Source organism: Gigantopelta aegis, chromosome 4 (assembly GCF_016097555.1).
Source record: "Gigantopelta aegis isolate Gae_Host chromosome 4, Gae_host_genome, whole genome shotgun sequence".
Taxonomy (NCBI): Eukaryota; Metazoa; Mollusca; class Gastropoda; order Neomphalida; family Peltospiridae; genus Gigantopelta; species Gigantopelta aegis.
In genome coordinates this window covers 15,296,042-15,308,766 of record NC_054702.1, presented here as the reverse complement: position 1 = coordinate 15,308,766, position 12,725 = coordinate 15,296,042, and the positions used below count along the sequence as shown (strand labels likewise).

The 12,725-nt window shown below is 38.6% G+C and overlaps 1 protein-coding gene across 2 annotated transcripts; it reads right to left on the bottom strand.

The window, feature by feature from the left end:
* Positions 1 to 871: 871 nt before the first annotated feature.
* Positions 872 to 12,068, bottom strand: LOC121372707 (quinone oxidoreductase PIG3-like). Of its 2 annotated transcripts, none has more exons than XM_041499175.1 (8): positions 11,925 to 12,068; positions 7,008 to 7,148; positions 6,052 to 6,187; positions 4,767 to 4,898; positions 3,579 to 3,791; positions 2,752 to 2,856; positions 1,963 to 2,054; positions 872 to 1,330 (listed from the first exon to the last, which is right to left on the bottom strand). In XM_041499175.1, the coding sequence occupies exons 1-8, from the start codon at positions 12,051 to 12,053 to the stop codon at positions 1,127 to 1,129; spliced, it is 1,152 nt and encodes a 383-aa protein (XP_041355109.1). In that variant the 5' UTR covers positions 12,054 to 12,068; the 3' UTR covers positions 872 to 1,126. The 2 variants fall into 2 exon arrangements, with proteins under 2 accessions (XP_041355109.1, XP_041355110.1); XM_041499176.1 differs by lacking the exon at positions 11,925 to 12,068 and adding an exon at positions 10,009 to 10,149.
* Positions 12,069 to 12,725: the final 657 nt, after the last annotated feature.

The window sequence follows — 12,725 nt, the reverse complement described above, 5'->3', positions numbered from 1 at the left end:
TTAACTTGCCGTCGAACAACCCATCCTAGTTCCACCAATTGCAAATGGCGATTGTATATGTTTTTTTGTCACCAGACAATTTATCACGTTATTTTTCATAAGCCTTTGCTGTAGTTTTAATCGAGTTACTTTGGAGAATGTTGGGTAGTAGCTCGCATTGCTATTTTACTAAAAACACTTCTGTTACTTTCGCCAGTAGTATTCGGTAGTAACTTCCATGCCTTAGGGGTTTTTTTTTACCATACAGCAGCGGGTTATGCCGGAGGCTTGGCATTTCTCTTCAGTTGTAGCGATGGATAGCACCCTGCTAACATTGTCCCTTTGTCGTATTTTGCACCCGAGACGGCATGCGTTTCAAATCTTTCATAAAATTGTAATATACTTAGTTTTACATGTAGCCTATACTTGTTTCAAGCACAAGGGTACTATCACATTCATTACTCATTGACAGGACTGGTGATATTAACTGCTGTAAACTATTACGGTAAAATATAAATGCATTAAGACTGAGAGGTCTGGTTATAGTATGTCAAGAAAAGGTAGATACAAAAAATATGCAAATATTCAGTGTACATGTTATAGATATAAAGGTATGGGGACTGCATACACAAATGAATGATAAACATTGGTGTCGCCAGGAATCTTTGTAACATTATATGGCTAATATTGAATGTTTTCATTGTAAAGAACTGCAAAAAGGAAACATAACTACCAAAATCGGTTCATGTGCATTTCCCTGAATCACTATTTCTCGCTCCAGCCAGTGCACCACGACTGGTACATCAAAGGCCGTGGTATGTGCTATTCTGTCTAGAATGGTGCATATAAAAGATGCCTTGCTGCTAATCGAAAAGAGTAGCTCATGAAGTGGCGACAGCGGGTTTCCTCTTTCAATATCTGTGTGGTCCTTAACCATATGTCAAACGCCACATAACCGTAAATAAAATGTGTTAAGTGCATCGTTAAATACTAGTAAACCATTTCCTTCCTTCTTCCCTGAATCATTGCCAAAAATGGGTTTATTCGTACCCACCAATCACCGTGCCCATGTTCACACACACGCTTGATAAATAATGAATATATCCAATGTGTTAAATGCATTAAGTGTAAAGAACTTATATATTTGTTAAAGTTCTTGTTTTTGTTGGTTGTCCTCAGAAGATGAAACCTGAATTACAATTTTTCCAGTGTTTTCATTAGCTTCCATCATACGGTGAGCTTCGGCAAGGTTATCCAATGGTAACACAGTATGAATTAAAGTCTTGAGGGCGCCAGATTCAAATCGTGGCAGGATCTGTTGCGTGAAATTCTTCACTAGTTCTTTTTTATACTGCAATAGAGTGAGTGAAATAGTATTAACTATTCCAGACATCAGCTTCGCTAAACAAAAACTGTATTTTATTAATGAATATTAAATAAAACAAGCTATAAAGATGATGCTGTTATCATGTGCGCATGAGATGGGCGGCAGACCCAACACTACCACCACGACTTGGAAATTGACAATTTTGTTCAGGATATAAAATGCATTTTATCTCTAAAGTTTTAAGGCACATTTCGTCTGACATCTCTCCACCACCACCACCACCCCCCGCAACCACCTTCATAAAGTGAGAATTCATGTTCATAACTACAAAACATTATAGTGATTTTAAAATATATATATATATATATTATTTATGAATACCGATATTTTATATTTTACTGATTGGTTGATGCATCATTGACATACAATATATGACCAACAAATGAATCAAAGTGAATAATGCAGAAAAAAACTGTATTCATTTGTATATTTTAAATGTCACTGGAGAATAGTCCATTTTTTTACATTCTCCAAAGATAAATATTTTTCAATTTCTCTAATTTCTGTAAATCAACAAAGCTTATTTTAAAAGTAATGTACCTTTGCACATTCGTAAATATTTTAATGTTATAAGTACATATAAGTGTGCTACATACCGGCAGAGATCTGGCTCGAAGAGTGGTTCCTGTAATAGTTACTCTCTTTAAGAGCAACTGTCTCAATATATCGCCATTAATGGATCCTCCACCTGTCAAATTAAAAAACAAAATGCAGAACGTTTTTATACAGGTCTGTTGTGGCATGAATTGACCCACGATCAAATTATACTTTAGATAAAAACTTTTAAAACACATAATGGACCACGATCAAATTATGCATCTAATGATAGGTTGGTACTGTACATGACAGATTTATCACAGCTGTTGATCACAAAACATTCCTGTGTTACATGTCAGAGGAATTAAAAGAAACACCATATTTTCAACAGTGATTTTATAATCAAGTTACTTAGAACAAAAAGCACACTCATCCTCGGGTAACTGGCAGTTAAAGGTACTTTGCCCTTTAAAGGAAGAGTGTTTTATTGAGTGAATCGACGATAATCTACTGCCCAATAATAGGTGTGCACAGTATAATAATTCAAGCAAGGAACTAAGTATTTTAGAGTAATGTTGCTTATGTCATTTAGATGAAGAACTCCCTTTAAACAAAACGAATTAGGGTGCAGTAATATATGGACTTTTTCAGCTGAACAATCGGAACTCCTTTTGAGCAGAACGAATTAGGATAAAGTAATATAGGAACTTTTTTCAGCTGAACAATCGGAAACCTCTTTAAACATAACGAATTAGGGTACAGTAATATAGGAACTTTTTCAGCCGAATAATCAGAACCTAAACGTTCAGATGCCAACTTTTGGACTTCAATACAGAAAAGAATCCAACCTAATAATCCATATACGACCCACGTTCCATCTACAGCTATGCACTTGATGTTTTGCTGGTAGAAAGATGCTCCAACACAGTCAAGTATTAACTCAACTCCTTTTCCTGTAACGAGACAAGTGAGAAGGTGATAATTGTGTTCGCAAAATTACTCTTGACATTGACAAACCAGCAATGATACAGGCTGGGGCGTAGCCAAAGAGGAAAAACGCCGAGGAAAACCCAGACCTGTAAAATAAATATCAGTGTCATGGAAAAAATAAAATCCATTTTGGGAAATTCCAGACGAGGCAAGCGCCTCGTCTGCCTCATACTGGCTACATTATTGACACGTGTTTACAAAATATAAGTAAACCGTATCAAAACGTTGTATTAATAAGTATAAGAAAGATTGTCAAAAGAAGGTATTATATGTATTTCATTATATTAGTAAAAGATTAATAGAATACAGATAAAATGAAGCTACAAATAGTGTTAAAGGGACTTTCCTGAGTTTTCAACACACACCCACAATTAAATAAACACAGATCCTGCTTTTATTGCTTTTTAGACAATATTTTATCTTAATGTGTTTAACATATTTAGCATTATACAAATAAATATATTTGGAATTATCTTTGGTAAACTTATTTCAAATTTCGTTTAGCCGTTACAAGAAATAATAAACATTTTAGGAAACAATAGATACTGAGATACTGCAAAATTATTACGATGTCCAAAAATGCACTGGCTATAGTTATATTCATATACTAAGCAAGAAAATGTAAATAAATTGTAATTTTAATAATGTATTCGTATATTGATACTGTAAAATGTTTCACATTTACCTTCTGTTGCATTGAGCACCTTGTCGGTAAACTCTTCTTGTTTGTAGTTGAAGCCTGCCACTGCCCCTAGCGATCTGGCTACTTTTAGTTTCGCCTCACTACCAGCAGTAACTATCGGCCTTGCATGCGCTAACTTTACCAACTGAATGGCTGCGGTACCAACTCCACTACCGCCTCCGTGTATGAGGACATGGTCTCCTTTCTTGACCTGGCCTGAAATGAAGGAGGATTCTTGAAATAATGACATAAAACAGCAGGAGCTAATCCAAAAATGTTTTAAGGGGATCATAAAATTCTAAAAAGAGCAGTTTGAGTTTACCTAAAGCAAATGAGCTGAGCTCCTAAAGGAAGCGAGATTAGTAAAGGATTGGGAGAATGTTCCTCTGGAAATTTAGAAATAAAGATGTAGGCCTATAGAGACGCTAGAGACGGTATAGCACCATACCACCCCCCGCCTGTTACCGATCTTGGTCGGACTGCCGGTGCTCTCTTGCACCTGCAAGTGCAGGCGGTCCCTTCTCTCCCCACCCCCACCCTTTCCTGTCCTGGACGGAGGATCCGGCTGAGGTCGACACATGTGCCCAGGACAGGCGTGCGCTACAACAGCTTGCTCTGAATGTGCACGTTAAACTCTCTGACCTGACCTGAGTTGATAGAGCACTTGAGACAAAAAGTCAATCTCGCCTGAAATGTTTTGCGTTCGGTGGGTTTATAATAGCCTATTGTTAAAACACATATTTAATGTATTCAGCGAAGTGCAGAACCCTGGGTATTACCACATTTTAAGGAACCGTCTCACTTTATAAAAGGACCCAATTATTCTTGTGCATCAACCTCGCTGTTATAGTCGGTTAAGCCATCAAACTTAAGGCATCTTGGTGCGGGCTCGTACCCAATACTAAATACTAAAACCTAAACAGTAACCCATTGTCCTGGACAGACAGTCAAGATAGCCGAGATGTGTGTGCCCAGGACTGTGTGCTTGAATCTTAATTGTGTATAAAAATAAGTATAAACAAAGAACAAACTTGTGCATGGTCAAACCATTATGATAACATAAAGACATTATTTTTAATTTTCTCTTGCATTGGTCATAAAACTGGATAATTAAGTACTTGAATCAGTCATAAAACAGAATAATTAAGTACCTAAATCAGTCATAAAACTGGATAATTATTACTTAAGTACCTATAGTATGTAGCAGTTGATAAGCAGTGAGCCATACTTCTGGAATGGCAGCAGCCGTCACAAAATCCAGACTGTCTGGAACTGGCATCAGCTGTTCTGCAGGACTGGCTACGTATTCGGCATTACCGCCTCCTGGAAATGAAAAGCCTTGATACAAGGTAATGTTGATGAGGGTTTATTTACATAAATATGTAACAGATAAATCAATCTTCAGTGAGAGGATCCGCTTAACAGCTGAGTTAATGAGGAATTTCCCATTAGTTGATACCAGCAGGGAAACATTATACCAACACTGTAAGTACAATATGGTACTCGCGACTCGTGGCTTTAAGAGTACTAGTGCCTTCCGTGGAGCGATACTCGAACGAGTCAAGGATATGACCTCACATTCGCTTTAATTTCGAAGAGTGTAGCTTTGACCCACATTCCACGTGTTGCCGTATATGTAATACACACTGTATAAACAATAAAAAATATCACCACTAAGAGACGAATTTAAAAAGCCTGCTGATGTCGTACACGCGTGTCACAACATACATAAATATACAATGCCTAAACACATGCGTTTAACAAAAGCGGACTTCGTAAATTCGGTCCTAAATATTTAGGCAAGAATTATCAATAGGACAATTAGTGTGAGAAGATGACAGCGACTGGGGGGGGGGGGGGGGGGGGAGCTACATATTAATTTGATTTTTATCGGGGGAGGGGCAATGTATTATCTTCTGAGTTGAGGGTTGCTACCACCCCTCCGCTTCCGACTCATGCTTTGAATGATAGCTTTTTATGTAGCCTATCGACGCACCAATAAAGTACACGTATAAAACATTTGGCACTTCACATTTTAACTTTCTTTTAAAAATCATTTAAATGTACAAATTTAAACAATCAGCAATGTCAGAACTGTTGCTATTTTTACTCCGTTGTCGGTGCACCTCAAATTGTGACACGGAACTCTGAATCTGGTACAACGCAACCTATATTTCATTTCATTTCAACTTATTTTCGTGCTTAAATCCAATTAAGGTTCAAGCACGCTGTCCTGGACACACGCCTCGGCTATCTGGGCTGTCTGTCCAGGACAGTGGGTTAGTGGTTGGTGATTAGTGAGAGAGAAGAGGGTGTAGTGGTCTTGCACATACCCACTGAGTAGTTAAAACTCGCTCTTGGTGGGAGCCGGTACCTGGCTGCGAACCCAGTACCAACCAGCCGTATGTCCGATGGCTTAACCACGACACCACCGAGGCCGGTCGCAACCTATATAATTAGCATGTGATGAACCAACCTGACAGAAGCGCCATCACTCTGTCTCCCAGTTTCCATCCCCCGTCTACCGAGCTCCCTATTTGTTCAATCACTCCGACTGCCTCTAGACCAAGAACATCGCTGGCTCCTGGAGGAAGTGGGTAGAGTCCTTTACGCTGGGGAAAAAAAACAAGAAAACTTTCTGTAGATGCGTGTTCAGAAGGGCAAACACTCACAGCCGCTTACGATCACTTAAGTATCGTATATATCAAATTTAATCTTAGAATAGTCTAGGACTGGCACATAACCTCTCAATCAAATAACCAAAATGCCATTTAAAGTTCAAGTTTATATATTATAATTTGTAGATGACATTCTGTACGTATGGATCAGCTTTTAACGTGTACATGGAGAGCATACATTTATGATATAAAATGCATTTCCGGTTTCTACATCTACGTGTAAGTTGTGGAAGAACATGTTTTGAATCGCAACATCTCTGTTACTTGAAGGGGGTGTTTTTTGTTTGGCTTTTTTGTTGTTGGTTTTTTGTTGCTGTTGTTGTTTTTTAAATAATAATATTCCAAGCATGAAACTATATAACTATCATTATTTACCATGCTCCATAAAAATCTATATTTACCACAAACATCGTATATTAAAGTTCAATAGGGGAACATGTCAATTTAATGAAATCATGAACGACAAACTATTAGTGTACTAAAGTTTGCATTTCGCAAGTCCAAAGGATGTTGTGAAAAGGTCATGACTGCTAATACGTTGTCAGGTATTTTTGTCTATAAGAAGACTGCTATTCTTATGGAAGATACGTTATTTCTACTGCAGGTATAGGAGGACTACCACTCCTATGGAAGATACGTTATTTCTACTTTGCGTATAGGAGGACTGTCACTAATATGGAAGATTCGTTCTTTCTACTTTGGGTATAGGAGGACTCCGAGGACTGCACAAGACAAAGGACTCGTGTATACGTACCTGTAAAGTGTCAGCTCTGTTGACAGCAGTTGCATACACCTTTATTAGCACCTCGTTATTCTTTGGGACTGGTACCGGTACATCTCCAATGTACAGCTTGTCCGGACCCCCAGGGGTAAACTGGGCAGCTCGCATCATAACCTGAGAAACATTGTGTACATGTTAAAGGAAAGGAATATTTGTTTTATCTTAACATATTTTTAAACTCCTGTTATTTGGTGTCTAACATTAGTTATATCGACACGGTTTAGAGCAACAGTGAAGAAACCCGATGATTCCACATAGGATACTCCAACCGATAATTAAAGCATTAGGATATCTTATATGTATTTTCCCATAGACAAAACTGTACATAGTGGTGTGCCAGTAACTGTTGTGGGGCACAGCTTTGGAGAAGATAACACACGAATACCTTAAGCGCTTTACCACTGAGCTATCTCTCGACACGTTACAGATGCAGGGCCGAAATTACAAAGCTTGTTTAATGTTTGGCGTACACCTACCTAGTAACGCCAACTCGACTGTCGAGTCGGCAGTAGTTTGAAAATGTGCACCTGCACACACCAGCCGATGCGACAGTCTAATCGGGGTAAAACTGGAGATTATACGGCTCCATATGTTTAGGGGGCGAGACGTAGCCCAGTGGTAAAGAGCTCGCTTGATGCACCGTCGGTTTGGGATCGATCCCCGTCAGTGGGCCCATTGGGCTATTTCTCGCTCCAGCCAGTGCACCACGACTGGTACATCAAAGGCCGTGGTATGTGTTATCCTGTCTATTGGATGGTGCATATAAAAGATCCCTTGCTGCTAATCGAAAAGAGTATCCCATGAAGTGGCGACAGCGGGTTTCCTCTCTAAATATTTGTGTGGTCCTTAACCATATGTCTGACGCCATATAACCGTAAATAAAATGTGTTGAGTGCGTCATTAAATAAAACATTTCATTCTTTCCATATGTTTAGATTTATGCGTGTGTTAAATCATTGTCGTAAAGTGCCTATTATATTTTTAAACACTGATATTTATTTCAGCAGTTGTCCGAGTGTGCCCTACACTACATCCTTTTTAACCATTCCAAAATATTGCATCGAAGTGTTTACAAATACTGGGGCATTACACAAAAGGATGTTAACAAACAGAAAACTAATGATACTGTGTATTTCATGGGCCAATTATTTCTTCATTATTTAATGTAACAAACAAAAATCACCACCAAATTACAATAGTTATAAAGACGAATTTTTATTTTTGAACTATGCCGTGGTAAACCCGGAAATAAACAGTAAAATGCTAAATCTCTAGGAATAGCAGGATAAGTAACACTCTAGCAAACCCGGAATGTAAGTATACAATGTTGAATCCCCAGGAATTGCAGAATATGTGTAACACCTTAGCAAATCCGGAACCGGCCTCGGTAGCGTCGTGGTTGGGCCATCGGTCTACAGGCTGGTAGGTACTGGGTTCGGATCCCAGTCGAGACATGGGATTTTAATAGATACCGACTCCAAACCCTGAGTGAGTGCTCCGAAAGGCCCAATGGGTAGGTGTAAACCACTTGCACCGACCAGTGATCCATAATTGGTTCAACAAAGGCCATGGTTTGTGCTATTCTGCCTGTGGGAAGCGCAAATAAAAGATCCCTTGCTGCCTGTCATAAAAGACTAGCCTATGTGGCGACAGCGGGTTTCCTCTAAAAACCTGTGTCAGAATGACCATATGTTTTACGTCCAATAGCCGATGATAAGATAAAAAAATCAAAGTGCTCTAAAACAAACTTTACTTTTATCAAAACCGGATATATCTTTAAAGTGTTGCCCTTTCAGCAATAAATCGGTTTACACTTACTTGGAAACTCGGAATACATACAAACACGATTAAAAGAAAGAAATGTTTTATTTAACGACGCACTCAGCATATTTTATTTACGGTTATATGGCGTCAGACATATAGTTGAGGACCAAACAGATATTGAGAGAAGAAACCCGTTGTCGCCACTCCATGGGCTACTCTTTTCGATTAGCAGCAAGGGATCTTTTATATGCACCGTCCCATAGACAGGATAGCACATACCACGGCATTTGATGTACCAGTCGTGATGCACTGGCTGGAAACGGCATAGGCGTACAGGCTCCCATTTCTTATGAGAAACGGTTATACACAGGGTAGTACATACCTCGGCCTTTGATATGTCAGTCGTGGTGCACTGGCTGGAACAAGAAATAGCCCAATGGGCCCACCAACGGGGGTCGATCCCAGACCGACCACGCATCGAGCGGGCGCTTTACCACTAGGCTACATCCCGCCCTCAATAGTTATAGAGACGAATTTTCATTTTTAAATATGCCTTGGTAAACCCGGAAGTAAACAGTAAAATGCTAAATCTCTAGGAATAGTAGGATGAGTAACACCCTAGCAAACCCGGAATATAAGTATACAATGCTGAATCCCCAGGAAACTGGATATATCAATAAAGTGTTGCACTTTCAGGAATAAATCGATTTACACTACTTGGAAACCCGGAATACATACAAACACGATTGACGATATATATGCACGTGCTGCTGATGTGTAAATCCAGATTCGAAAAAGAACGAGCCATTTTATATAAAATGAAATTCAGATTAGAAAAAGAACGAGACATTTTATCTAAAATGTTGTTGGTAAAAATAAAATTCAACTAATCAGATTTCGTATACGATCGTTATAATATTCAAATATATTTTATGGACAGCTACAAATTAATTTAAATGTTTCCTTGATTACACATTTAAAACCAGCAATCTGAGTACTGCTAAAGCAATACATGTCCCCTAGCGGGCCTAACAAATTTCTTCTAAATTCAAGGACCAAAACACTGAAGAAAAAAAAAGTAAATCGTCATAAAAGTTAAACTTGATCTGCAACAGTACATGATAAAGCTATATATAAAATTGGATCCACGTCTAGTAGTAAACGCAAATATTTTAGACTTCCTAGAAACAATCAATAGCTCGTTACTTACTTTAGGTGAAACGACACCGACGAATAACGACCGTTGTCTTTGTATATACAAATTCTTTAAGATCAATGAACATGACTTCATATTTTGTAAGAGCGGCCATTGTATCATATTTATATCACAAACTTATCACTTCATTTACATTTACGACAAAATTTTATTCCGTCCTTTCTCAAGGCAGCAAGCGATGAAAGATTCAAGAGCATACATATATATAATATTGTGTTCGGCGTTTTCCGCGAATTTGAGTTTCTTAGAAATATTCTAAGTCAATAAACGCCAGAGGTCATTAAATAGTAGACATTTAGCATTAAGCAAAAGTTTTAATGTATTACGCGGAGCAGGCTGCTGTCAAGCAACAGTTCAGATTTTATTTACAGAATGTTTTAACTTCCGTGTTTTGACTGACATAAAAACAAGAAGGTGACAGTTTTGCTATTAAAACAAAAAAAAAAAACAAAACTGAACGCGCGAACATAATGATTCCCTGTCCCATTTCCCCTTGCTACCTTGCATTTATTTTACTACTACTACTACTACTACTACTACTACAACTACTACTACTACTACTACTACTACTACTACTACTACTACTACTACTTCTACTACTACTTTTACTACTACTACTACTACTATAATTGCTACTGTTGTTGTTATTGTTGTTGCTGCTGCTGTTGTTGTTATTGTTGCTGTTGCTACCAAATATAATACGGATATGAAATTTTCAAAACCATGAACTGAATCAGTATATATAATAACTGAAAATATTAATACTGAAACTTGATTTAGAACAACCAAAAGTGTCCATACATTTACATTTACATGTTGTATTTGTGTAAACATAATTAAAAGGAAAATATTAGACTAGTAATCTAGTTAAACCGAACATAAGATTGCGTCCCCCACCTCCATAAAACTAAGACTGTCATGGTGTAGACCCCCACTCCTCCATACATTCCTAGGTCGACCCCACCCCCACCCCCACGATCCTAGCTCGAGTCATTTCCAGCCCTAACCCTTATTGATATTGATATATTACCCCACATATCAATATCAATAAGGGGTAGAGCTGAAGGTGATTCGGGATACCCTGATCCAAGCAAATTTTCTTTTCTTAAAACATATTTTCCGGGGGAGCATGACTCGACACCTCATGAAACTTCGCTCGCCATAGTCTAGAATGCCCTGCATGAATTCCTGGTCGAACCCCCCCCCCCCCCCCCCCCCCCCCCCCCCCCCCCCCCCCCCCCCCCAGCTGCAAAACATTTTTTCTTTTCTTTTTCTTTTTTTCGACCCCCATAAAACTTTACTCGCCAGTCTAGACCACCCACCCATCATAAATTCGTCAACACGCGGCTGTCTAGACCTGGCGGTGTTTATTTGGAACAAGTAATTTTTGCATCAAATAAACATAACTGAAATTACACCGACTTCTCTTTCACTAACCACTAAAAACTACGTTCTAGCCAGTACACCACGACTGGTATATCAAATGCCGTGGTATGTGCTATCCTGTCTATGGGATGATGCATATAAAAGATTCCTTACTATTAATGGAAAAATGCAGGTTTTCTCTCTAAGACTATGTCAAAATTAACAAATGTTTGACATCTAACCGAATGCAATGCTTTCAGAAGATATTTTATATTTAACTCAAAACAGTTGTACAAATAATGGCTGTTATAATGTCAATTAAAAAGCAGTTGTTAAAATTGGGGGGGGGGGGGGGTAAAAAATACAATTACAATAATAAATGTTGCTTGGCGAAACAGTAGAACTACATTTAATTGTATTAGACTGTTGTTTATCTACTTCATGAGAACTCAGTAGGTGTAGAATATGTGCTTAAGTAAAACGGTGACACGGCTTTCGAACAGGAAAATAAATTTATCAAGCAATAATAATAACAACAAACATACCGGGATTTGTGCAGTAACACCGGGACTCTGCCACGTTAAAGTGAAATAACCGAGAAAGAGACTGATAATGACCGTGAGACCACCGATACTGACGCGTGTGGCCACTTCACTGCATCCAACATTCCACATTTAAAGATTCCAGGTCTGCACAGTCATGCGGTGTTTATCTCCCTTTAGTTTACCATCCGATCAGAGTATGTAGCTGAGGGGTATCTAGATCGCTCGCCTGAAGTGTGATGGGTTGCAGGGTCCATCGCTATCGGTAACCTTGTTGGCGCGGGAAGCCCAGAAGTATTGGCAAGGCCTATTTTGACTCTACCATGTGAACGATATGAAATAATACCCCCACCCATTTTTTCTTTATTTAATTAATTAATGTTTTGGGGTGAGGTTTTTTTGCTGTATTCAGGGGACAATTTGAAACAGTGTAGGCCTGGCGATACCCCGAACAGGATTAATTAATGTCATCGTTAATGTTGTTGTTGGGGTTTGGGTTTTTTTTAATTTGTTGTTGATGTTGTTTGTTTTGTTTTTGTTTTTTTTGTGGTTATGGGGTGGGGGGTTTTGTGTGTCTTGGTGGGTGCGGGGTTTCTGGGGTGGAGAGGTGGACGTTTTTAATTAGGTCAAACATTACCGCTTTTTACGGCCTTGATGGGATTTTTTCCCCGTTCCAATTAGTTAAAGGTTGTGATATGCATTGTCCTAAAAGAAAGTGCATATAAAAGATGCTGTTTATTCGGTGTCACAATAACCATATCTTTGGCAACATATAGCCAGTTAAAAATCTGGACACACCCCCCC

Bases quoted from the DNA above. Each gene is read 5' to 3' on its own strand.
- LOC121372707 (XM_041499175.1), bottom strand. From the start codon at position 12,053: ATGTGGAATGTTGGATGCAGTGAAGTGGCCACACGCGTCAGTATCGGT. The intron at 4,899-6,051 runs GTTGGTTCATCA...TTTCATTTCCAG, and splicing joins AGTGATGGCGCTTCTGTCAG to GAGGCGGTAATGCCGAATAC. The intron at 1,331-1,962 runs GTATGTAGCACA...ACTCTATTGCAG, and splicing joins TTCGAGCCAGATCTCTGCCG to TATAAAAAAGAACTAGTGAA.